This window comes from Protopterus annectens, chromosome 2.part0 (assembly GCF_019279795.1).
Source record: "Protopterus annectens isolate FY-2018-M chromosome 2.part0, PAN1.0, whole genome shotgun sequence".
NCBI classification, from domain to species: Eukaryota; Metazoa; Chordata; order Ceratodontiformes; family Protopteridae; genus Protopterus; species Protopterus annectens.
In genome coordinates, this window is record NC_056728.1 from 71,613,848 (window position 1) to 71,640,945 (window position 27,098).

Genomic DNA, 27,098 nt, shown 5'->3' on the forward strand with positions numbered 1-27,098 from the left:
GACTTCAACTACCCAAACATGGACTGGGAGCATTACTCTAGCTCCAACACCCTAGCCCAAAGGTTCCTAGAATTTATAAACTCAAATGCTATGGAACAACTTGTTGCCACTCCCACAAGAGGGGAAAACATACTGGACCTGATCATCACCAACATGGGGACTCTATGCTCCAGACCAGAAGTGTATCCCTCACTGGTAAGATCAGACCATAAACTAATCTCACTGGATATTCACATCCCGATCCCACCCCCTGCCCAGAAAACCACAGTGAAAAACTTCTCTAAAGCAAATTTCACACTCCTCAAAACTGAGGTGGGATCCTTCAAAGCCCCCGGGCCTGTGGAAAATACGGCCCAGACCGCAGAATCCTTTATAAACGCATTCTATGAACACCTTCAGGAATGCATGGATCATACGATCCCAAATAAAACCAAGACCCAATCCTCCAAAGGCAGACGTCCTGTCTGGTGGACCCCAGCCATAAACAAAAACTATACAATAGAAGGAGGAAGCTACTAAATGATAGAGCAAAATCCCAAAAAGGGAAGGCATCACTGATCAGTATTAGCAAAAAACTACGGGCACACACAAAATTCTCTAAGGCCAGCTTCGAGAGAAAAATTGCACAGGACACTAAGGATAATCACAAGGCTTTCTTTAGTTATGTTAGGAACCTGGGTGGGAATTCCCAGATATGCTCAGAATTAGTCCAAAATGACAAAAAATACACCGAACCTACAGACATTGCCAACATCCTAGCTGACAGGTTCAGCGCAAACCCCCCCCCACCAAAAGGGCAAATATCTATCCCAGCAGAGTGTTGCCCCCCTGACATCTCAGATGCTCAGGTAAGAGCCGCCCTCTGCAAAGCAAAAAACACAGCATCAATGGGACCAGACGGTGTCCTGGCCTGCGTCCTACATGAACTCCAAGAAGAGCTAAACCCAAACATAAAACTACTGTTCAATCTCAGCCTTACTACAGGATATGTGCCCAAAGAGTGGCGTACAGCAACAGTGGTCCCTCTCCATAAAGGTGGTGCCTCAACAGATCCTGGAAACTATCACCCCATAAGCCTGACTAGCTTGGTCTGCAAAGCTATGGAAAGGATTATCATGGACCTCATAAATAAAGATATTGGGGACCTACAAACACTGGATCCTACCCAGTTCGGCTTTGTTAAGGGTAGATCCTGCCTCTTAAACCTGGTTGATTTCTTTGAAACAGTCACCAAGGCCATTGCCGAGGGGAAGGTGGTCCACACAGCCTACCTGGACCTCGCAAAAGCCTTCGATACAATACCCCACTCGGGCATTATAGATAAGCTCACCAGCTTAAATATAAACCCCTATGTCACTAGATGGATTGCAAATTGGCTCAAGGACAGAACCCACATGGTTAGAATTGCTGGAGCCATGTCATACGCCAAACCAGTTACAAGTGGTGTCCCACAAGGCTCAGTCCTGGGACCTCTCTTGTTCGGTATATATTTCTCGGAGGTACAGGCCAACACGGAAGGACTAGTGGCTGACCAAGTTCGCAGATGACTGCAAACTGGGCGCCATAATCGACTCTCCAGCCGACACAAGCATCCTCCAAAAGGGCCTCATAGAAACAGACAACTGGTGCCAGAGCCATGGCCTCAAGCTAAATGCCAAAAAGTGTATAGTCATCCCCTTTGGCAAAACAAGTGCCCACAAATTACCACATAGGTGGTAATCCATTAAGTACAGAAGAAGTAATTAGGAACCTGGGGACCCAAGTTGATAGCAATCTCTCATTTGAAAACCACGTGGCCAAAGTGGTTAGAAAAACATTTTATATAGCCCACCTAATCATGAAGGGATTCACATCTAGATCAGGGGACATTATCGTGCCTCTTTACTCATCCCCCATCAGGCCCATAATTGAGTACAATGCCCCTTTTGAGATGTACCTTACCAGACACCTGCAGCAACTGGAAAGACCCCAAAAGTACCTCACCAAGTGGATCAAAGGGCTCAAACAGATGCCATATGCTGCCCGGTTAAAGAAATTCCAGCTCTACTCAGTGGCATACCGCCTGTTCAGAGGCGATCTGTGCCTGACGTATAAAGCCATGTCCAACCCGGAATTAATGGACATGCTGCACCTCAGAAAATCCAAATCCCATCGAGCTACGCCGAGACTTGAACCTCAGCACTGAAATAAATAGGACATGCTGGAGGGACAGATTCATAACCCAGAGGCTCCCTTCACTCTGGAATAAAATCCCAGTCCAGGTTAGGCAGAGTCCCTCATTGACTCTCTTCAAGAGGAATCTTGATGAGTGGATGGGAGATCGTAGGTTTACCCCAGGTATCACTTCTGTGTCACTGTTAGACAGAGGCACAGTATACTAACCTCGAAAAAGGGCATAGCAAAATAAATTTAAAATGGGTGGCGAAAGCCAAACACATTCTGGCTAGGCTTATAAATGCCCTAGGGCAGATAGCCTAGTATGAACCTATGAATGATTTTATTGAATATGTCATTGGCGCCACGGATTTTTGAGATTTGAACAGAAACAATCTTATGAAAAGATGGAATTCTTGGATGTTCAGTTGATAAAGGTAAATGGTGAGGTGCACTCTGAGATATATAGGAAGCCATGCTGGAAAAATAATATGTTACATAGAAGTAGCATGCATCCTCAACATATATATCATAACATAGTGAAAGGTCAGACACTAAGGATGTCACGTCTCACTACAAGTGATGAAAGTTATAATAAAGAAAAAGAGATGTTAGTGAGTAATTTAATGTCAAGAGGATATAGTAAACAAGAAGTTGAGGCTGTGTATAAGATGAATAATTCAGTAAGGGAAGGAAAAGGGAGACCATATCTATGTAATAATGGGAGTATTAATAATAGTGATAATAAAAATCAACTTAATGTTGAAAATAGTGATAATTCCCTATAAGAGTATGAATAAAGGAATTAGAGTAGTAATAGAAAAAAACTGGGGAATATTGACTACTGATGAGAAGATAGTTGAAATAATAGGTCAAAAACCTTGTTTTTCATATAGGAATATGAAATCACTTAAGAGGCTGTTATGCTATGAAGATAGTAATAATAAAAATATATTTATGAAATCAAGTAGACGGGGCACATTATCTTGTAGAAGTTGTAATCATTGCTCATATATGTCCAGAAATGATTATTTTGTATAGCCAGACACAAATCATAATTATAAATTTAATTTTTATGCTGATTGTAAGTCAAGGAATTTGATATACATAGCTGTTTGTCAGACATGCTCATGTTTTTATGTAGGCAAGATGAATAGGAGTCTTAGGGAGTGGGCTCGTGAGCATGTTTATGGAATAAATAAAGAAGACGAAAATAATGCCCTAGCCTGGCATGTCCTAGATAAAGGCATGACACACAGGTTTAAATTTAGTGTTCTAGAATTGATTCGGGTAATGAATAGGTTGGGTGATATAAAGAATTATACTGAAAAATGTGAAAATAGATGGATAATAAGATTACAAAGCTACAGGGGACATGGGTTGAATGAAAGAGTAACTTTGAAACCATTTTTAGCAGCACATCCTTAAGTCCATTAGTATTAATATATTATTAAAATATATATATTTTTTATATATTTTTATATCCATTTTTATATATGTGTTTAGGATTTTGATGCATACATACGATATATGTTGGTATGTTTTTTAGATATTTTTTATATGTCTTTACATATGCATTTTTTAATATATGACAATATTCATGTTTTGATTCAAGTTTTTATATGGATGCATATGCCTTTGATGTTGTGAATATGTGAGTGTCGCTTTTGGAATGTGAGTGTTTTCTTCATGATGTAATTGATTAATTGAGTATAAGGTGCATTATTTAAATATGGTCAGAAACGGTAGTAGTTGTAAAAGTCTGATGAAGCGTTGTAAAACGTGAAAGCGCTTACTTTGGTTACTGCAGTTAATAAATTCTTTTTGGTGGATTTCGTGCTGTGGCGAGCCTCATTCTGTTTGTTTTCGAGTTGTTATTTTGAATCTGAAGAGGCTCCTAATCCTGAATCTGTTATGTTTGAACTTTTTGCATAGTGTGTGTAGCATTTAGGAACAGCACTTTAGAAGGTGTGTGCATGTGTTAAATGCCCTAGTTAGAGAGGGCAGTTTATTTAAATATGTAACTTGCTGAGTCAGACGTCTGTACCTTGGTTACATGAAGGAAGAACCTCGGTTCTCTACGCCAACTGGCAGACCCTTTGATAAATCACAGGATTACAGTCAGTCAGTCAGTCAGTTAGAGTTGGTTCAAATGTTCTGAAATGCATACTTTCGTCATTATTAGTTTATACTTTTTTTTTTATATTGCTTACTGGAAAAATGTTCAAAACTACAAATTTAAAATGCTCTTTAAAAATGTTGCTTTGTTAAACAAGAAATACATTTAGAAGAATTAGGAAGGCGAATCAAAAGAACACATGCATTTATGCATGGTCCTAAAAATGTATACATGGGGCTCATAGTTTGAAAACAGCTTGGGGTCCAAGGTACACCAAATCCACCACTGGTCGGGTGCATTTTCAATAAATGTGAGCTGTGAGCTTCAAGGGAAGAGGAGTTTATTGATGCTTATGCCAGGTCTGTTTTCAATATGCAACTGTCTTGTTTTGTTTAGCAAATGGGCATCAGTGTTTGTGCTGTAACATTTGAAAGCAGTGCTAGTGGTGTAATAAGTAGCACACTCGCCTTTGGTGTAGATGTCTGTGGGTTTTACTCCACACTAAGTAGATGGATTGCTGACACTGCAGTGTGGTGTAAGGGTGGTACTGCACTTATGAGTGTCATTCTTCAGGTGAAACATTAAACTGAGGCCCTATCTGCCTGAGTTGATGGTACCTTAGGTGGATGTAAAAGATCCAATGGCACCTATCACAAAGATGAGGGGAAGTTCTCTGCTCTGGCCAAAGTTTCCCTAGTAGTATACATACCACTTGGAGTCTCCTCTGAAAAGAGGCTGTTAGCATAGTCAAACTAACCTGGTCAACAAAAGATAAATAAATGAAAAGTTTTAAATTGAATCCACATCACTGTAATCATTTCAAAAGTAAAGAATAAAATATTATGCATGCTGACCGTTTTGAATGGTGTTTATGATAAATGGGGGGAGAGAGCGGTTGCAGGGGTGCTTGGTGCATTGCCCTGCCTAGGGGACCTTTTGACCATGATTTAGCTGTGCTAGAGAGAACATTCTGTACTGTCATTTTCAGTCAGTTTGTGGACTCCTGTTTTTTGTGTGTGTCCATTATTTCATAGATTGCTTTCTTCAGGCATCTCTGCTCACTGTGACTTTGTCTAAGATGTAAATATTGTCTCAGCACCAGCTGTTTAAGCAGTTTCTTAAAGTGGTTCTGCATCTTCACTTATAACTAAAAATCCATTGTCCTCCTTGGGACTTGAGCATCATGAATGACAGGCTCAACCGTCTTTGAAAGGACTGGGTTATTCAAAACCCAGAAAGCTAAGCAGAGATGTCTATTCAAGAGTCAGTATTGAATTAAATAGAGAGGTGGGGCTGTTATCTTTTGAGTAGCTAAGGATATGAGAGAGAAACTTTTTGGCAAGGGAACGTTGAGGGCTTTCAAGCTGGTTTAGATGTTTAGTAAGGTACATGTTATAGGGGCATTATTTTTAATGATGGATTCAATAAGGGAGGATTTAGGTGGCCCCTGACTACTGGGTAGTCTTAGGGGTGTGTTGTCCACATGATCGTTACCGGGGGTCGATGTCTTCCTGAAGGATACTATTATGCATTTTTTGGCATATAGTTTGTCATGTCTCAGAGAGGTTCTTTGTCTGTGTCTTCCCTTCCTGGAGAACATGAGTGTTGGTGGGGGATGTTAGGACTGCTCCTAATTTGCATTCACCTGCAAATTAGGTCAAGCAGAGGCCCTTGACATTGGCCTTAACTTCAGAGAAGTAAATGTCAAAAAGGAGTGAACCCAGGACCGATCCTTGTGGGACATCACTTGCAACTGGCCTCTCTAAAGAGGTGGTCTGCTCTCCATTCATGAGCACAAAACCTTTTTGGAGGCTATAGTTAATGATTCCAGAGGGAAATGTTCTCCGCATAAGTCATTTGGCAGAGGTTTTTTATGCCAGATGCCCTTCCTGATGCAACCCTCCCCATTTATCCGGGCTTGGGACCTGCACAAAGAAATGCACTGGCTTGTGCATCCCCAGTGGCTGGGTAGTGAGAGTAGGGACTAGGTTGAGGAGACCCTGGAGAGGTGGAGATGTGCTTTAAAGAGGAGAGGAGTGAAGGTCAGCAGGGCTAAAACAGAATATGTGTGTGTAAATGAGAGGGAGGTTAGAGGAATGGTGAGGATGCAGGGAGTAGAGTTGGTAAAGGTGGATGAGTTTAAGTACTTGGGTTCAACAGTTCAGAGTAATGGTGAGTGTGGAAGAGAGGTGAAGAGGAGAGTACAGGCAGGGTGGAATGGGTGGAGAAGAGTGTCAGGAGTGATTTGTGACAGACGCGTACCAGTAAGTGTGAAAGGGAAGGTCTACAAGAGGGTAGTGAGACCAGCTATGTTATATGGGTTGGAAACGGTGGCATTGACAAAAAGGCAGGAGTCAGAGCTGGATGTGGCATAGTTAAAGATGTTAAGATTTGCACTGGGTGTGACTAGGATGGAAAAGATTAGGAATCAGTATATTAGAGGATCAGCTCAGGTTGGACAGTTTGGAGACAAGCAAGAGAGGAGAGATTGCGTTGGTTTGGACATGTGGTGAGGAGAGATGCTGGGTATATTGGGAAAAGGATGCTAAGGATGGAGCTGCCAGGTAAGAGGAAAAGAGGAAGGACTAAGATAAGGTTTATGGATGTGGTGAGAGAGGACATGCAGGCTGTTGCTGTGAAAGAGCATGATGCAGAGGACAGGAAGAAATGGAAACAGATGATCAGATGTGGCGACCCCTAACGGGAACAGCCGAAAGATGATGATGATGATGAGTTAGTGATTCCAGAGGGCCTGATAGGTCATGTTTCATGCTATTTAGAAGGCATCCTGGAGTATTGTCTGGGTCCATCAATGCAGGCCTTAGAGAGAGCATTGAGGACCTGTATCCCTAGTGATAGAAGGGGGAATTAAATTTCTGGTATTTCATGAAGAGAGGGTTAAAAGAATGCTTTGTGGTTGTCATTGGCCTGGGAGGCCAAATTTATCTCAAATTTGGTTTTAGTAAACTTTTTGTCCTTTGAGTTTGTTTAGTGTGAGAGTGCTTTTATCCTGCTGGATGCTACATCTTCTAATTTTTGCCATGATTTTCTTCCTTCTGTTATACCGCTTATTGATGCTGTGATTCCACCAGGGTGGCTGTTGTTAGAGTTAGTTCTGTACTTCTTCCAGGTGGGTACAGCTGCCTTTTTGCATCTATTAACTTATTTGTATAGTATTTCATGTGAAGAGTTCTGCGTAGGCAACAGTGTTCTCAGGGTTTATGGGGCCTTTTAAATTTTGCCAGGTTATCACGAAGTAGTAGGAAATAAGCAGTTCCTGAACATTCCAGGGTTAGCCAGGGTTCCTGGTTTTATTTTTGCTTCAAATGAGACCGATTTGTGGTCTGACCTTACCAGAGTGGACAGTACACTAGAGGGTATGTAGCACTCTCCCATGTAAGTGAGGACCTGATCTGATATGTTTTTGCCTCTGTTTGGCTTATTGACAGTCTAATCCAGGGAGTTTGTAATTACAGAATCCAGGAATCTCTATGCCTGCATGTTTGGTGTTGTGTATGATTCCCAGTTAACAGTGGGGTATTTAAAGTTTCCCATGAATATGGTATTGGGTTGGATGGTGTTTCCAGTAAGCTTAAGTACATGTTATGGGTTTCCTGGGTCATAGAGGGAGACCTGTAGATTGCAAGGAAGTGGTATGCAATTTTTGCCTATGGCGATTTGAATGTGGGGAAGCTCAAATGCATCATCCTGTTTGACCAGCCTTTGAGGTATGTTTGTTTTTGATGTAAATAGAAACACCTCCTCCTTTAGTCCCATTCTGTGTAGCAGCTGATCTAAATGTGAGGAAGGCATTATAATTATAGCCTTGCACTGCTGGTGTGCTGTCCCTGGAATTCAACCATGTCTCAGTGACTTCACAGCTGTCTGCATCCTCTAGGGTGAGGAGAGCTTTTAGGGAATGGAGTTTCTTGTTTAGACTCCTAGCATAGAGCAGTAACACCTTAGATTCTATTAGTTTTGATTCAGTTTGGCATTGCCTAAAAAAGGCAGTATGGAGGGAAGGACAATATTTTAGCTAATATTCGAAAGCCTAGAAGGGAGAGGTACAGACCATCCCTGGCAAAGTTGCATGGTCTGTTGACCATCTCCTTCCATGCTGACAAATACTGCACCCCCTTAGAATGACACAGGTGCAAAGTACAGTTTATCAACATGTACCAATGTCCCTGATGACTGCGACAGATTTAAGTGGAATATTATTTATACGGTATGCAACAGTGATGCTAGATTTAACAAATAAAACTGCTGTGTTTTTTTTTTTTTTTTCCATTTAGGGTAAGCCTGTGATTTACATACCAAGCATTTGTTGGTATGTCAAAGTGGGATTTAATAACTTCACCCAGTTGCAGTCATCAGCAAACTTACTTAGTTATAGTCCCTTGATATCAGCTTTCTTGTCTGAGAAGTATATACACAGAGGAGGGGAACCCAGAAAAGACCCCTCTAGGACACCATTGGTGACATTTTCTGTCTAGAAAAATACCTTAGCAGTATATGTTCTGTCAGACAGCCAGTTACCTAACCAGCAAGCTGTGTATGGGTTGGTAATGAGTTGGGAGAGTTTCAGTCCCAGCACAGGGAATAGTGCTGGCATCCTTGGCAAGATCCAGGTAAGCAGAGTGGACTGTGCATCCCTTATCCATGGCCGCAGTAATCCTTTTGAAGAACTCAAATTGAGTAAGCATGATCTATCTTTTACAAAGTTAAACTGGTGTGTATACAGTAATATAAGATCACCTGTATAGTTTCTTATTTGCAGAGCTATAATAAGTTACATAACCTTACAAATAATAAATAATACTAGTGAGACTAATGGGCCTGTAATTCCTAGGTTCAGCAGAGAGAACTTTATGCAAGATCACTGCAATAATTGATCTGAAGTAGTTACTTCATTTGATCTGCAACCTGTGGGTAGTCGGATCCGACCTCGGATCCGAACCGGCAGCTTTCCAAGCTTCAAGATCCAAGCTCCTAGCTCCTCCCCCCTACCCATTATCCCTTACTACCAACCACATTACCTCAGATCGTTTTTGTCAAGCTAAAGACAGTTGCTTCTTAGTGAAGAGCTCCTGGCCTGGTGAGATTGTTCCTTTTTTATAGCTATTTCTAGTTTAAATTGTGTGTGTGTGTTGTTTTAGCGTCGAATCCTTCAAAACCCACTTTAAAAAAAAAAAAAAAAAAAAAAAACTTTTTTCCTTAGTTTAAATTTGTCTCTCCCCCTCCCCCCCTAGTGTTTGGGTGTGTGTGTGTGTGAGAGAACTTATGGCTGAGTCTAAAGCTATATTTTCTAAGTGTACTGAGTGTGGCCACAAGCTTTCCCCAGCTGATGGCCACACTCAGTGCGTTTTATGTCTGGGGGCAGCACATTTGTCGGAGGCCTGCCAGATATGTGCGGCCTTCAACCCTCGGGCACTTAGGGACAGGAAGAACAAGCTGATCCTGGCGGGAAAACTCCCTCAGGATTCGGCTTCTTCTTCCTCTCCCAGCCGGGTTCAAGCTACTCCTGTAGCTTCGGCGCCGGCTACTCCCTTAGCTGTACCCGGGACTCAACCTCCCTTATCGGGTACTAGCTCTGTGGAGTCTGGTTCTTCTTCCCACAGGGAGAAGAAGAAACATAGAGAGAGAGAGAGGGCCATACTTCAAAGAGGCGGGCCGAGTCTCATCCCTAGGCTCCGCCTGAAAAGATTTTGAAGTCCCCTGAGAGGGTCTCTGGATCCTTGTCCTCTCGGCTCCGTTCACCTTCCTTTTCTCCGTAGCCGGAGGAGGAGGATAGGTCTCCCTCGAGGTCTTCGAGGCGGCCCTCCCGGCCTGCCTCGACTACCTCCTCGCAGTCTACAAGAAGCACCTCCGAAGCAGACATGGATCAGATGATGCGAAGATTTTTACAGACCCAGATGCAGATGGGGATGCTCTTGCCTCCCCCCCCCCCCTTTGGGAGGGAGTGCAGCTCCCATTTTTGCCCTGATCGCTCCTTCTCCGACCCGTTATCGGGTCTCAGAGTTGTCGGATCCAGGCCCTTTCGGATCCGGGGATACGTCGGTGCCGACAGGGATAGTGTCTTCGACGCCGACTATACCTTCGAGCTTGTCGGATCCAAGCTCTCGGGGCCGAGGGTTGAGCATCGGTTCCGAGGGGGTGGTTGTGTCTTCGGCACCGATTGGGGCAGAGCACACCACTACCTCGGGTCTGATTGCTTCGGCTCCGACCCCGATCCTATCCTCGGAGCCGAGGAGATTACTTTCTCAGGCTGGTGATAGTGAATCTCCCTCGGCTTTTGAGGTAGTGGAGAGGGTACTGTCGAGGTCATCCAGGTCCCCGACCGGGCCTTCGGATCCACCCATGCCCCCACTATATCAGGGTCTGTCTTCGATCATCCGTCCATCTGGATAGCCTGCCCAAAGCCTCCAGTTAGTTCCTAGGGAGGAACACCACCCGGTGGACGAGCCCTCTTCGGACAGCCCCGCCGAAGAGGTGCCTCGGAAGCACCAGTGCAAAAGGAGGCACCTGGACTCCCCCGAGTCCATAACCACGGATACGGATCTGGATGATACGGAGGGTTCCCCAAGGTCACCCCCTGAAGATGTCTCATTTGGAGACATCATGGAAATGTTGCGTATAAGAGGGGGGTGGTCTGCCCAAAAGCCCTCCCTGGACAAGTCCGTATTTCTGGAGGCCTTTGAGGCAGGCCCATCTACCTCCTGGGTGTCCCCCCCAGCCGACCCCTTGGTGGACCTAATTACCACCAGGGCTTGGAAGGAGCCCGACACCGTGGAGCCTATCCCTAGATGCCCGGATAAGGTCCTCAGCCCTCCCTCTGATAGACCTTCTTGGTCCAAAGGCGCGCCGGTTGATGCTATGTTGGTGGCGGCGGCCACTAAGAAAGGACTTGCCCAAAAAAGTTCTTCGGTCCATCCGCCGGACAAGGAGTCCCGGGCTTTGGACCTTATTGGGAAGCGGATGTTTGCTTCAGCGACCTTTGCCATAAGGTCGCTGAACTACATGGCACACACTATCAGGCTTCAGCGTGACTTAATTAAGGAATACGCTGCAGCTCCGCCGGAGTCCATGTCGGTCCCAGACAAAAAGGTTTTTGAGACTCGAATGGCCACTCTAAAGTCCATATCAAATACATCTATGTGGCTTCTTTCCCATGCCACGGAAGGAGCCGCTAGAGCTAGCGGAGCAGGAGTAGTCTTGCGACGGCACTCCTGGCTCCGCCTTTGCGACTTCACGGATCCCTTTAAGGCGTCCTTCGCGAATGCCCCTTACGATGGTTCGGCCTTATTTGGCTCATCAGTTCGCAACACATTAGTCCAAAGCGAAAAGGATGGGAAGACGCTGTTGGCCGTCGGAGTCCGCTTCTCTAACCCCCAAAGATCCTTCTCCAGGAATCAGAGGGGGCAAAAGAAGCTGTGGTTCCGTAAATCTCAGCAATCCCGTCCTGCTGCGGACAACTCGTCCTCTAGAGGCAGAGGAGGACAAGGTGGACGCCGGCCCAGAGGCAGAGGGGGCCCGCGTAACTTTGGGTCTAGAGAACCTTTCTCGGAGGGTCCCGCGCAACAGCCCTGCGGGCTTGCCCGACTGTCCCTCTCTGGAGGCAATTATCGGAGCACCTGTCAAAGTGGGAGTCCATTACAAACAATCGATGGGTGCTCCGGATAGTATCCAGAGGTTACACGATACCGTTCTCGCACCCCCCCCCCAAAGCCAAACATCTCCCCGATGTTCCACCCCATCAAAGGGAGTCTGCAGCTCAAAAAATTTCGGAGTTGCTAAGAAAAAGAGCCATCCAGCCCGTCCCCCCAGATCAGTCCGGATTGGGTTATTACTCCAGGTTCTTCTTGGTGCCAAAGAAAACGGGGGACCTCAGACCCATCTTAGACCTTTCGTCCCTGAACCTGTTCATACCCAAGGAAAAGTTCCGGATGGTCACCCTCCAATCTATTCTCCCCCTTCTGCAGGAGAACGACTGGATGTGCTCGTTGGACCTCAAAGATGCGTACTACCATATACTAATGGACAGACGATCCAGGAGTTCCTCCGCTTCCGGCTAGGAGCCAGTCATTATCAGTTCAGGGTTCTTCCATTTGGCCTAACCTCAGCCCCCAGAGTGTTTACCAAAGTCATGGCAGTGGTTGCAGCCCACCTGAGACTCCAGGGCATTCAGGTGTTCCCTTACCTGAACGACTGGCTCCTCACCGCCCCCAACAAGCATCTACTGGTTGCGGCGAGAGATTACGCCTTATCTCTGTTTTGTCATTTGGGCATTTCAGTGAATCTAAAGAAATCCTGCCTGTGCCCCACTCAAGCCCTAGAATTCATAGGGGCCAGGTTGGATACTCGGATCTCCAAAGTGGTTCTTACATCGGTCAGGTAAACAGTTTGTCTCGCCAAGTCTTGGACATTCTTCGGAGCCCCGCTCCTCCAGCAGAATTAGTCCTGAGGGCGTTAGGGTCTATGTCAGCAGCGATCGGCCTTTCTCTCCATGCCCGACTACGAATGCGAGTGTTACAATGGACTCTCCAGGTCCAATGGTCACTTTCGGTCCATCCATTGGACATGCCGATTCCCCTGAGCAGGGCATGCAGGGACTCCCTACTTTGGTGGTTACAGGCTCAGGAACTCAAAGAAGGGAGACCCTTTGTGATTCCCCCAGTCAAAGCCACGTTGACCATGGACGCTTCCTGCCTCGGGTGGGGCGGGCATTACGCAGGCAAGTCCGTCCAAGGCACGTGGACTTCCCTAGAGACTGCATTGCATATCAGCGTCCTAGAGATGAGGGCAGTGCTTTTGGCGTTGCAAGCTGTCCATCACCTTCTACCTCTGGGGAATATTGCAATCCAGATGGACAACATGTCCTTTGTTGTCTGGTATATAAACAAACAGGGAGGGACCAGGTCTTACCCCCTGTGTCGAGAAGCCATAAGAGTGTGGGAATGGGCTATTTCCACCAACCGCTTTCCGATAGCAATGCACATTCCGGGGCGGTCCAACATATTAGCGGACAAGTTAAGTCGGGTGTTTCTCAGCCCTTACGAGTGGTCTCTGAATCCCTCTGTCGCGAAGCAGATATTTCTCAAATGGGGTCAACCTCGCTGCGACCTTTTTGCCTCTCCCCTAAACTCAAAATGCAGAGATTACTTCGCGATAGTTCCCCCCAGAGGGGAATCCCCCCAGGGACACACTGGTTCATGCTTGGCCGCCCGGTCTCCTTTATGCGTATCCTCCTCTTCCTCTGATGATGAAATTCATCCAGAAAGCCTGTCGGGTGGGGAGCAGAGTGATTCTCATTGCCCCATTCTGGCCTCGACAAATCTGGTTCCCCTTCCTGCAGTCTGACAGTGTGGCCCCACCATGGATTCTGGATCCCAGACCGGACCTAATCCCGCATCCGACGAGATGCCACACTCTGAACCTGGTCAACCTCAGGCTCACGGCCTGGTTGATCCAGTTCCGTTAATGGCAAGGACTCCCGGTATCTCGTCCCCGGTTAAGGCCATTCTGGTGGCAGCTCATAAGCCATCCACCAGAAAGCTCTACAGCAGTAAATGGAAACGTTTTTCCATCTGGGCAAAGGATAAGGAATTAGATCCCTTTACGGTTCCTATTCCCACTATCCTGGACTTCCTATCCCTCCTTTTTAGACAGGGAGCTAGTGCGTCCACCATTAAAGTCCAACTTGCAGCCATCTCTCATTATCATGTGGGGGATGGCGTAAATTTTTTGGAGTCAGCAAAGATATGCAAAGCCTTCTTAAAAGGCGTGTTTCTCTTAAAGACCCCCATTAAGCCGGCTATGCCTCAATGGGATCTTACCTTGGTCTTATAAGCATTAACAGGACCACCTTTCGAACCGGCGGCCTCAGTGCCTTTAAAATTCTTATCTTGGAAAACGGCCTTCTTGGTTGCTATTACTTCAGCCAAGCGGGTATCAGAGTTGCAAGCCTTGTGCGTTAAGTATCCATACCTTATTTTTCACAAAGATAGGGTGGCCCTCAGGACTAATCCTTCCTTTCTGCCTAAGGTAGCCACAGAGACTAACATTAATCAATCTATTAACCTTCCTGTTTTCTTTCCGAGTTTCCAAAACAAAGGTGAATACATATTGCACAAATTGGATGTGCACAGACAACTACGTTTTTACTTGCATAGGACTAAAGATTTTCGCAAGTCAGACCAGTTGTTTGTTTCTTATGCTAAGTCAGCCATGGGCAAACCAATTTCTAAGGTGACAGTGGCAAATTGGAACTGTCAATGTATTAGACAAGCATACATTTCAGCTGGGAAGCCAGCTCCAGTTGCCGTCCGGGCGCATTCTACTAGGTCTGTGGCTACCTCATCAGCTTTTTGGTCTAGAGTACCAGTAGACGATATTTGTTCAGCAGCTACCTGTGCTTCTTCCCACACGTTCATTTCTCATTACAAACTGGACATGATCTCCAGAAGTAGGGCTTCCTTTGGCTCCGCGGTGCTTCGGAATATCCTTCCGTAGGGACCACCCAGGGCCTTTAGGTAAGCTGGGGACTCTGTCCCACAGGTAGCAGATCAAATGAAGTAACTACTTCAGATATAGAAGTTATATACTGACCATAACATTCCATCTGAGTAGATACTTCATTTGTCTGCAACCGACCCCCCCCTGCCATCCCCCGAACCTCGGTAAGGTATTGTTCCTTGGAGAAATTCTTCTCTGTCTTTAGCCTATAGGGCAAAATAACCGATCTGAGGTAATGTGGTTTGTAGTAAGGGATTATGGGTAGGAGGGAGGAGCTAGGAGCTCGGATCTTGAAGCTTGGAAAGCTGCCGGTTCGGATCCGAGGTCGGATCCGACTACCCACAGGTTGCAGACAAATGAAGTATCTACTCAGATGGAACGTTATGGTGAGTACATAACTTCTATTTCTCCACACATTGGAGGCATAACTAGTGGAGAGACTGAAGCTGAAAAGGTAGTGGAAGGGTTTTGCTAGATGAAACTTGGCACTTCTCATCAGGCATTCAAGGATATTTTCAGGACCCATGGAAGTGCTAGTCTCAGTTTTGGAAAGTGCTGAAAGGGTTTGGTCCAGAGTGATTTCAGAAGGAGATGTTAGGGGGGATAGGAACAGAGGGGGAGGTGGGTGGGGTGAAGATGAAGAGGATTTGTCCTTAAGAATATTAGCAATGTCCTTGGGGACCTTTCCTTCTGAGCTTTGCTTTTTATAGTTCCTCTGGTTCCAGCCCTTATCTGTATTTTGAAAACTTTAGCTCCAGCCTTCAGGGCAACTTAATTTTTACTGCTTGGGATTCTTTCCAGCAGTTCATAGGTTGGTACTAGGCTATTGACCCTAGGGGCCTATACAAGTCTAGCCTTAACAATTTCTTGGCTATTTCTTCCCACACTATTTACTTCCCTGGACCCCTGTCTAGCAATGCGACTGAAGTGATCCCTGGGGTGAATTTCCTTTCTTCCATCCAGTCATCAAGGTTCCTTTTGAAGAGGGCCAAAGAGGCACTCTGCTTGACATGTATGGACAGTCTATTCCAGAGTATGGGGAGTCTCTGGGTCAGGAACTGATCCCTCCAGCATGTTTTGTTTATTGTGATGACAAGGTTTAGATCCCTGGAGCTTGTGGCTCTGAGGGATTGGAATTTCTTTAAGTGTAGCATGTCCAACAGCTCTGGGCTTGTATGTTAAGCAGAGATCGCCTCGGAGTAGATGATATGCGACAGAGTATAGCTGGAGTTTTTTAAGGTGGTCAGAATAGGGCATCTGCTTTATGCCTGTGATTCTTTTAGTGAGGTATTTCTGCGGCCTTTCCAGTTGTTGCAGATGTCTTGAGAGGTACATACCAAATGGGGCATTGTATCCATAATGGGTTTAATGAGGGATGAGTACAGTGGGACAATGACCTCCTTTTTTCTGGATGAGAAGCCCTTAGTGATGAGGTGTGCCACATAGAAGGATTTCCTGACTGTTGTGGTGATGTGGTTATTGAAGGTGAGACCACTGTCCACCTGTGTCCATTTATCTCTTATCACACTTTCAGTGTTTAGTGTACTGCCACCTATGTGGTAATTCATGGGTACATGTTTTTTCTCAAAAGGAATAACTATATATTTCTTGGCATTGAGCTTGAACCCATGGCTCTGGCACCAAGCATCTGTTTCTGTAAGGCCCTTTTGTAGAGTATCCACATCATTTGGGGATTCAGTAATGGCTCCCATTTTGCAGTCATCTGCGAACTTTGTTAGCCAGACTCCCTTAGTGTTGGCCTGTACTTCAGAGAAGTAGATGCCAAACAAGAGAGGTCCCAGGACTGAACCCTGAGGTACTCCACTTGCCTGGAGCTGGATATGGAGTCAGCTACTTTTACAGTGTGGGTTCTGTCAGTAAGCCAGTTGGCAACCCATCGAGTGATGTAGGGATTAACACCCAGCTTAGTAAGTTTATCTATGATTCCAGAGTGGGGGATGGTGTCAAAGGCCTTGGAGAAGTCCAGTAGGCTGTGTGGACTGCCTTACCCTCGTCCACGGCTTTGGAGACTGATTCGAAGAAGTCAGTCAGGTTCAGGAGACAAGTTCGGCCCTTCACGGTCCAGTGTTTTAAGGTTGCCAATGTCTTTGTTTATAAGTTCCATGATAATACATTCCATGGCCTTGCAGATCAGGCTCATCAGACTGATGGGGCGGTAGTTCCCAGGATCCAAGGTGGATCCCCACTTGTGGAGTGAGATAACTGTAGCTGTGCGCCACTCAGTGGGCACGAAGCCTGAGGTGAGGGAATGATTAAACATGACACTTAGGTGAGGTGCCAGTTACTTTTGTAGTTCATGTAGTACACAGCCCAGGATGTCATCTGGTCCCATGGATGCTGTATTCTTAGCTTTTGAGAGTGCGTTTTTTACTTGTGTTCCCATTATTACCGGAATTTCACAATCTTCTGGTATTGAGATGGGCCATTTAGGGGGTGAGAGGGGGGTGAAGTTGTCACTGAATTGATCTGCCAGGATATTGTCAATATCCGTGGGATCAGTATATTTAATGCCATTCTGTTGTAGCTCAGAGCAGATCTGAGCATTGCCATTTAGATTCTTGACATAGCTCTTTGGAATCTTTGGCAATTTTATTTTCGTAACTAGCTTTGGAGGATTTTATGAGGGATTTCAGCTTCTTACTGAGGCTGGTAAGGGAGTTTTTTGCATCCTGGGATTTTCCTCTTTTCTGCAACAGTTTCTTCCCTTTGTTGTAAAGCTTGTTTATGGCAGGGGACCACCAGATTGGCTTCCTTTTTTTGGAGGAGAGCATCTTGGTTCTATTTGGGATGACACAATTCATGCATGAGTGGATGTGCTCGTACAGTGCCTTAGTGTAGGACTCAGCAGTCAAACTTTCAGTTCCCGTCTGCGTAGATGTCATGAAGTTTGTAACTTCTGACTTGGGTAGCACTGTGGAAGAGCTTCAGAGTCAGATATGTACTTTTCATACTAGCTAATGTATGAGAAGACCCACTGCACTGGGTGCGTATTATCTTTCCACCATCCACATGTAGATGGCCTCTCAGTTCAGTATTTACAGACAAATTTGTATATAAATTGGGTAGGTTTATAGTGTATTCTTGCATGCTTTTTTTTTCTCAGTTTCTCTGGTTTTGCTGACTAAGTTCATGGGTATTGAACTTTGGAATGTGGGGCTTGAGCACTAGTTTCCTAGCCTAGCACATGATGAACACAGTGTGAATGCCTTTCTAGGCAGGAGCGTGATACACTTATGAAATGTACCAAACAGGAAAGATAAGAGGTGAAAATCCTAACAGTTGCACTGCAGAAAGTTTCCTCATAAACATTTGATATGTTGAGCTCATGTCTTACATACAGCAAGTACTTGCATATCTCATGTTTCTCCTTCATTGCCATTTTGGAATGGTTGCTTGAGAGCTTATGACTGATGAGCATTTTTTGGTTTATTTTGACTTACAAGCATGCTTTGTGGCCCTCTCGTTAGTTTTCATGACTGGCTGGCATGTCACATGCATCTTTTTGATTAGGATCTGATTTATTTTAATTTGAAGATGCATTCTAGCATTATCACACATTCGTGAAGCTGGAGAGTGACCCTACCATTTAGTATGCATTGTGCAGTTTCTGAGAGTGGGTCCTTCATTTGAGAGCTTCAGTCATGAATCGCTAGCTTTTTGCTCAGACTTGATTTTTCTAACTTCACTGCTGTTGCTTATTTGTTTTGAGTTGACTTTTCCACACCTGTCAAGCTGGTATCTTTGACTTTGCTTTTATGGTAGACTTTTCTTGTTTCCAGTATTATTTCATAACCCTAACCTTTCATGTTTACCATTTTATTTATTTGGCCTTTATTGAGAAGTATGGCTCTTAAAAAGCTTAGCCTCCATGCTTTATACAGACAGCTTCCTTGAACCAGTTTGTTCATTTTCTTGTGTTTTCCTAGTGGTGTGGAAGATGTATGGTCTTCACTTATAAAGTGCATTAGTGGCACTGGTTCTGTCTCACTTGAGTGAGGGATTTCTGCAAATGGGATGCTCTCTCTTCTTAGCTCTAAGTAGGGAGGAGGAAGCAAGGAGTTGTATGTATAATAATAAACAGTCGCAGGATAAAGTGCCCCAGTGCAAAGACACGGTCCACGAAAACAAAATATCCACTAAGGCAGCAACACAGAGAAGAAAAACCGAAAACTCTCTATAATAAAACAAACTGAGTCAGTCAAGTAAGTGCTTTTGCGTTCTCATCGAGCGCTTCTTCAGACATAATTAAGCAGCTAAATTCTTCAGTTTAAATACTTCTAGGCCATAATTAATGACCAATTAAAAGCATTAATTAATTAAAACAGAAATATATGCATATATAAAAATGCTTAAAAACACAAATACAGACAAATTTATGAATATATCAAAATGTATGTCTGCATATACACAGAATATGTGCACAATATAAGCAATATATAAACTACATTTCATTAATGTTTTAGTGGTCTGTCCAAAAATGGTTTCAAAGATATCCGATCAATGATTTTTTTATATATGCATCATATTTATATATGCATATATTTCTGTTTTAGATATTTAAGATCTGTCTTAGGGAAGTTTTATCTAAATGCATAGTTGCTGTCACCTAGTGTCTTCTTCAAAGAAGTATTTAGTTTAGTGATGGTTTCTCTCATATATAGATAGTTACGTATATAGATAGTTACGTATTTGTTGTCAAATTGGGTCTATGTTTATGATTTTATAGGATAATGTTTATGTTTTATTATTATAAATTCTATGATATGTTTGTAAATTATATTTGGAATAATGTTATGAGATAGGATTTTAAAATGTGCATTTTTAAATTAATTAATGCTTTTAATTGTCATTAATTATGGCCTAGAAGTATTTAAACTGAATAATTTAACTGCTTAATTATGTCTGAAGAAGCGTTCCATGTTACTTGGTTGACACAGTTTGTTTTATTAAAATGTAGTTTGTGTTTTTTCTTCTCTGTGTTGCTGCCTTAGTGGATATTTTGTTTTCGTAGCCAGGAGTAGACCACATTGTCTAAGCACATAGCTGCATTTAGTATCCTATATTGTTGGGAGGCCTGCATCTCTTAATGTTGTAAAAGGAAGGTCCACTACAGGAGTACCTGTGTCTGGTATCTTTTTGGTAATGAGTCTTTGGTGACCACTTGCACAACAGCCTTTATTACAAGTACGTACATGTAATAGTCACTACAGGTTGAATCTGCATTATTGGAGCTGAGCCTCATTTGATAGAGCCAATTTCAGGTTATCCTAGCCTAAACTTTTTCCTGAAGTGTGGGTGTAAGCATATTATTTTGTTATGTGTTTTGTTTACTAATAAATTTTGAGAGACTAATTCTAAGTTAAACTTGTGTTTGCAACCTGTTGTAAGTGTTCACATATCACAAAATGTAATAATAATCACTGTCTAAATTTAAAATATGCTAGCCGTAGCTCTGAGAATGTGCTACTGCTGAAATAAATGTAGCTAAATTTCTGCTGTTTTAACAGTAGTCCTGCTTGTAAATTTGCATCTGTCAATATAAAAATTTTAACAAAAGTCTGCAGGAAATAAAGTTCTTTAATGCACTTCGTATGGCTTTAAGTTTTGTAGTACAGATCAGTGGTTAAATCCATTGCCTTTTGAGTTTAATGTCATGCAGACTTAAAAGGCTCTTTTTATGATCTGTGGCATGTTTGTTTATTTAACCAGCATCAGGCATTAGAACTGAGGTTCTGAGGCAGCAGCAGTCTCCATCTGTGATTCTGAACTCCCCTCCAACTCGGGACACAGGAGCAAGACAGCAAACTGGCTGCACTGCACTGACACATCCGATTTCTAAATCGCCATATCGATTGCATAACAGGTAAGAATAAATAAGAAATTACTTTAATGAGTGGAGAAGTGTTTCTTTGTGCACTTTGACAGTTTAATACCAAAAATGGCTTGAATTAGCTAATGAAATGGTTAAGAAAATTTGAGGAAATGTTCAATAAAATGTGTTGTTTTCATTTGCTATGTATGATTGTATGGATACCACATTTTAATATACTTCATTCTGTAATACAAATTTACTAGTTTAATGAAGTTTCACTTTTGTAATGGTATACTTTTAGGTATTTAGTTTGTTGTCTGTTTGGAATGTTTTGTTTGTATCCTGTAGGACTTAAGCAAGGCCTTTTGTACTATGCCCTGTGTGGGTACAGAAAAGGAAGTTTATGTACACCTTGCCATATTCCCATTCATCCTGCTCAAGGTATACAGGGTGCACCTGAAGATGTGCCTCATGCCCCCCCCCCCCCCATCAACCAAATATCATATTTTCTTTGTTCCAGCAAGTATCCTATGCAAAACTGGCTCCCAGCATCATGGGACTTTTTGACACTGTGTCAGGATTCCTTGATCTTGTCTCGTATCCCTAAGATATCTTGCATAAATGCTGACCAAGTAGCCATAGCAAGGTTTGGAATAACTGAGGAAGTTTATGATGTCTTCTTGAATGCTCACAAGCTTATAATGCATTCTTTTTAAAAGAAATGTTTTATTGTTTGAGCTGCCTGTTTGTATTTTTAATCCCTTTTTGTCTGAATAATTAGTTTTCTTCCAACCCCTTTTTTGCCTATGCACCTTCCATCTTGAATCCAGCTAGCTGATTGCCATGAGTAATACCTTTTTTCCCCACAATGGGGTAAGATTTGATTGCAGTACTGCCATCATGCAAGCAGCCATTAAGGGATGTCTGCCGAATACTCTCTATGCAGACCTTAGTAGGTGTGCTATAGGGGTGGTCTTGCAGTGACCAGAGTGGGCACAGCAGTAGCTTATGCAGCCTGTAAAAGCCATGCTGCCCTTCTTTTAAGCACATGGCCTCAAAAAGGTTTCTGGGATGTGCTGAGGATTCAGCAGCATGAGATGCACCTCTGAGGTGCTCCCCTTCCATGCTGTCCCTTGGAAGTGTTAAATAGGCAGTGCCTCTTGATTCTTCCCCATCTCTGGACAGCTTCTCCAATGTCTGGACCACTAGCAAACTAAGTTGTTTGGGTCATTAGATTGCATCCCTGTACATCATGGAGACAGCAATCATTATCTCTTTTTTCTTCCAAAATGGGCCTTTTATTTCTACTGTTACAGTTAAGAGAATTGACAATTTCCATTTGGTCTACTGTGTCTGTTTGCCTCATGTAGCTCTCTTATCCAAATTCATTTTCAGCTATTTCAGTGTGTGTTCAGTCACAGGACAGCAGATTAGTGCCTTAGAGGGAGGGGGCATACACCTTCTATAAGAAATTTTTCACTTGAACCCCACCTTTTATGCATCTAATTCTTTTCTGAGACTTTAGCTTTATACTAAGGTATGTGTCCCTTCTGCTCTTTGAGTCTTTGGTTTTAGTGGAATGAGCTTAAGTTCCTCTCTTGAAGGCTGTCTTCTTGCTCACCATTATTTCTACAATTAGGATTTCAGAATTTCAGACTCCTTGATACGAAGAACTTTTCCTGAATTTTCTCTCCATCTTAGCAGGTTGCCCTCTCTATGTGAATCCAAAGTTCTTGCTTAGTTAATCCTGAACTATGGTGTGATGGACAGGTACTATGCTTCATGATCTGTACTACTTCAGACAGTTTATTTACTGCATAAGACTGTATCCAAGGGTAAATGACCTTAAGTATAATTTGTGAGTTATGCCTTGCTGCCTTGGTTAGTAGTCAGCACATGCCAGAAATCTAAATAAGCTTTAAAGTGTACAGCACAGATTATAGTTTTAATCACTGTTTTTCCAGAATTTTATCCACCTCAGACAGAGCCCAGTGTCATCTAGTTCAGACTTAGTGATAGTAAACTTGATAAAAATTGTTGTGCAGTCAAGCTTCCGATATGGCGGCAGCATGAATCAGCTGAGCATTGTCGCTGCTGCCCTCCCCTTAATGAAATATAAAAATGAACTAATTGGAAGTAACTGCAACACAGGAGATATAAACTAATGTTTAGCTGTACTTGACTCGTGAATAAAGCCCCCCCCCCCCCTCCAAAAAAAAAAAGTTGAAAAATTCATCTCAGGCTGTCAGACCACAACAACAGATTGTAGTGGGAGTCAGGAGATGGAGGCAAATGAGAAGGAAAACACACTTTTCCACTCTAAAATTGGTATTATTTTAATGGAAGCCATGAGAATAAATTAATTGCTCCAGGAATATATGCACAAAACCGTCCAGCGACTGGATGAAGTCGATAGTACAATTTCTCACTACTCAGATGACATAGGGAAAAAAAATCTATGCATGCAAGTAAGTCAGCAAAGCTAGAAATGCAACAGGGTAAATTAAAAGAGAAGTTCTTGGAGCTAGAAGACAGTGAAAGGAGGGAAAATGTTTTTGTTTTGTCGAGATTTCAGACCTTGAGCAGAGTATGGTTGCCACCTTTTCAAATGGCCAAAGTGGGACATTTTCGGGACACACATCAGATTTTACAGGCCGACACATACCCACTGTCAGTACAAAGGATAGAACTTTACTTTTTTGCCTAAATTTAGTTGCTTATTTTGTTTCTTGTAACATTTAGGTATTTTAGATACAGAAATAACTATTTTATGCAACTATTACATAAAATATGGGACATAATTATGTCCTACAATCTCAGGACATTTGCCATTTTTAATATTTTTGGTCAGGACACAACTGCCAAAAGAGGGGACTGTCCCTCGCAAAGTGGGACAGGTGATAACCCTATAGCAGAATGATCATATAGCTTTTATGACAAAGCAAATAAGTTGGTGGACAGACTTGCCCAAGGAAAAAGTGCTGTTAGACCGTGCACGCACAGTCTACCACTTCAGAAATCAAATGGCCAGGTTTCCCTGGCTGATAATGGGGAAAATACAGAACTATGCCCTCAATCAACAACTACTTTCATGGCTGTGGAAGAAATGGAAGCCACTGTTAAAAGGGAATAAGAGAAAATTTTCAGAAAATAATTATTCTCCAATTATTATGCAAAGGAGAAGCAAGTTCATTCCACTAATTAATTCCCTAAAACAGCTTAATATTTAGTTCAGACTGATATATCCAGCTATTTTAAAGGTGCATTTTCCCTCTAGACTAAAAACATTCATCAATTTAGAGTCATCATTGGAGGAAATTGAGAGATTCATGGAGTTCCATAAATTGTTGAGCAAGGGAGCAGAAAATTGAGAGGGTATTGCTGATCAGATCTCACTGAGAAAGTTGCATAAGGGGAGTTGGCCAGTGAAGCCTCTCCCCCTGTTTAAGATAAAGATGAAGGAAAGAAAAAAATGCTATGGAAGGTAACTACAAACGAATACGAGGCCAGAAAACCAGAGTGAGCATAGAAAGTCTAGAGATACAGCAGGAATCAGAATGAAGAGAACTAGAAGGTGTTGTTAATTGTCATCCTTTCCAGTAGGGTATGAAAGTGCAGTTGTGTAAAATCTTAACATAGCGATAGATGTCCTCCTCTTCACTGTTGCAGTATTCCTTACAATAAGGATCCCCTGCCAGGGGTAGCCCAACATCTGGCCAGTATACCAAAGCTTTTAGGTTGTAATGGGTATGCAGTAGTTCACACACATATGCTTCCTCCGCATGGTGTAAGGCATAAAGGTAACATCCAGACATATCATTCTCAGAACTGATAAACCCAATAGTAATGACATTCTAAGGATATAAGTAAGTGACAAGACCACCCAGAAGGAAAAAAAGGACCAGGGGGGAGGAAGGAGGGAAGGAATACTGCAACAGTGAAGAGAAGGACATCTACTGTTGGGGTAAGATTTTACACAACTGTACTATGTCCTTCCATATCACTGTTACAGTATTCCTTACAACAGGGAGAGTACAAACGCTCAAGAAGAAGAGTGGGAAAAGGAAGGGCCAGCAGAGCCCTCTAGAAGACCATGAAGAATGGACTTGGTGAAACCAGCTCTAGCCCTAGAAATCACATCCAACTTGTAATGCTTGGTAAAAGTATGCACAAAAGTCCAGGTAGCTGCCTCAAGAATAGAAGTGGAAATTAAACCCTTGAAAAAAGCACCAGAAGGGGCTATAGCCCTAGTAGAATGAGCCCTAACAGAAGAAGGTAGGCTTTTCCTACGAAAGGAATAACAAAAAGAAATGGCTTTAGGTCTCCGAGAAGAAATGGTTTGCTTAGAAACAGCTAAATATAAAGACCTAGGATGAAAAGAAGCAAGAAGCTACTCAGATTTACAAATGGCTTTAGTTTTATCCAGATAATATCTAAGTTGTCTATGCAAATCCAAGGTGTGAAGTACCTTCTTACTAGCTGATTGTGGAAAAGGAAAAAAGTGAGCAAATGAATAGACTGGTTAAGAGACAACTCATTAACCACCTTGGGGATAAAAGAAGGATTAGTGTGAAGAGACACCCTGTCCTTATGAAAAAACAAAAAAGGAGGAACAGCCGTAAGAGCTTGCAGCTCACTCGCCTGCCTGGCAGAGGTAAGGGCCAAAACAACAGTTTTCCAAGAACAATGGTGTAAGGAAGCTGATGCCACAGGCTGGAAAGGAGCCTGAGTCAGTTTTTCTAAAGCAAAATTAAGGTCCCAGAAAGGAGGAGCAGGATTCCTGGGAGGCCTAATGTGAAGGATGCCTTTAAGAAACTGGTTTCAAATCTAGAAGCCAAAGGGGGGGGGGGTCAAAGGCAGACGAGCAGTAATAGCTGACAGGTGGGCCTTAACAGAAGAATATGCCAACCCAGAATTGAGCAATTCACACAAATAAGAGAAGAACCATAGGAATATCCACAGTAAGTGGATCCAAGTTACAAGAAAGACACCAGACAGAGAATCTCTTCCATTTGGACAAATAAGATTTCCTAGTAGTGAGTTTCCTGGCCTCCAAGAAGACCCAATGCACATCCTTAGAAAAAAAGGTGTCTGAAAGCGATCAAAACCCTGTCACCCACAATGTCAGTTAAAGAATGGACAAGTTGAGGATAGATGAGAGATCCCTTGTCTTGTGTGAATAGGCCCACCCTGTGAGGTAGCTTTTGATGATTGCCCTTGTCTAAATGCAGAAGAAGATGGAACCAATGCTGTGTGGGCCAAAAGGGAGTCACCAGCAACATTTTAGGAGCATCCTGTTTTACCTTGAACAAGACCTTCAGAATAAGAGTGAGAAAGGGGAAGGAAAGCATAAAAAATCTCCTTCCAGGAAAAAAGACAGGATGTCCAGTTTCCAGGCCAGGGGATATGTGACTCTGGTGCAGAAGAGAAGAAGTTGTTTGTTTAGGAGAGAGGTAAATAGATCTACTTGAGGAGTACCCCACTGGTGGACAATGTCCAGAAACACATTCCTGTGAAGCATCCAGTTGTGCGACTGGGTTATGGACCTGCTCAGAGAATCTGCCACTCTGTTCTGATCTGAAGGAATATAAACTTGCCTGAAGGGTCACCTTTACTGTACAGCTGGATCCCACACCTGAAGAGCTAGACTGCACAGGATATAAGACCTTGTCCCCCCTTGCTTGTTGATGTACCACATCACTGTGGTATTGTCTTTGAGAATTCTGAGGGCCCCTGGAAGAAAAAAAAGCTCTTGTCTCTGACATTCAAGTGGTCTCTTTGACGAAGAGACCAAAGGCCCTGCATTTTCAGAGGACTGAAGGAGGCCCCCCCACACCCATGTCCAAGGCATCTGTGAAGAGATCCTGAGAAGGGACTGGAATTTGAAAAGGCAACCCTGGGTTGTGGGACAACTGCTGAATCCACCACTGAAGTTCCAACTTGAGACATGGAGGAAGAGGTACTAGAAAATCTAAAGGATGAGAATGTTGAAGCTATAGTGGCTTTAGAAACCATGGGCGCTTTCTTATATGAAGCTTGGCCAGAAGAAACTTGGGAATGGTGGAAGCCATGTAATCCGGAGCCCTGTGAAACTCCCTGGCTGTAATTGAAGTCAGAGGAAGAGGGGATTGAAAGAAAGGTATCAGAGTTAATGCCTTTGGGAGGAGACGGAGATGCCTGCATTGGAACAGTCTAAAGCTTGCACACTAGAAAAACATGATCCTGAGAAGGAGTCAGGAATGTTTTTTAGATGTTTACAGTAAATCCCGAACTTTGCAGAAGGCTAATAGTAAAGATGTTAAAGTAAAATCTGTGGAGAAGAGACCTGAATGAGAATTTCTTCTAGGTAAGGGAAGATCTGTATTCCTCTCAATCTGGAGAAAGCAATCAAAGGAACAAGGCATTTGATGAATACCTTTGGGGCAGTAGAGAGGCCAAAGAGCAAAGCAGAGTACTGAAAATACCCGGAAGCAACAG

At 43.3% G+C, this 27,098-nt stretch overlaps 1 protein-coding gene across 1 annotated transcript in view; it reads left to right on the forward strand.

Moving 5' to 3' along the window:
- PCNT (pericentrin) overlaps positions 1–27,098 on the forward strand; it is a gene marked incomplete in the record, with an annotated part of 2,997,294 nt that overhangs the window by 2,796,919 nt on the left and 173,277 nt on the right. Inside the window, 1 exon segment of the mRNA XM_044060288.1 lies at positions 20,519–20,672. Within this exon segment, the coding sequence (XP_043916223.1) occupies positions 20,519–20,672 (154 nt within the window).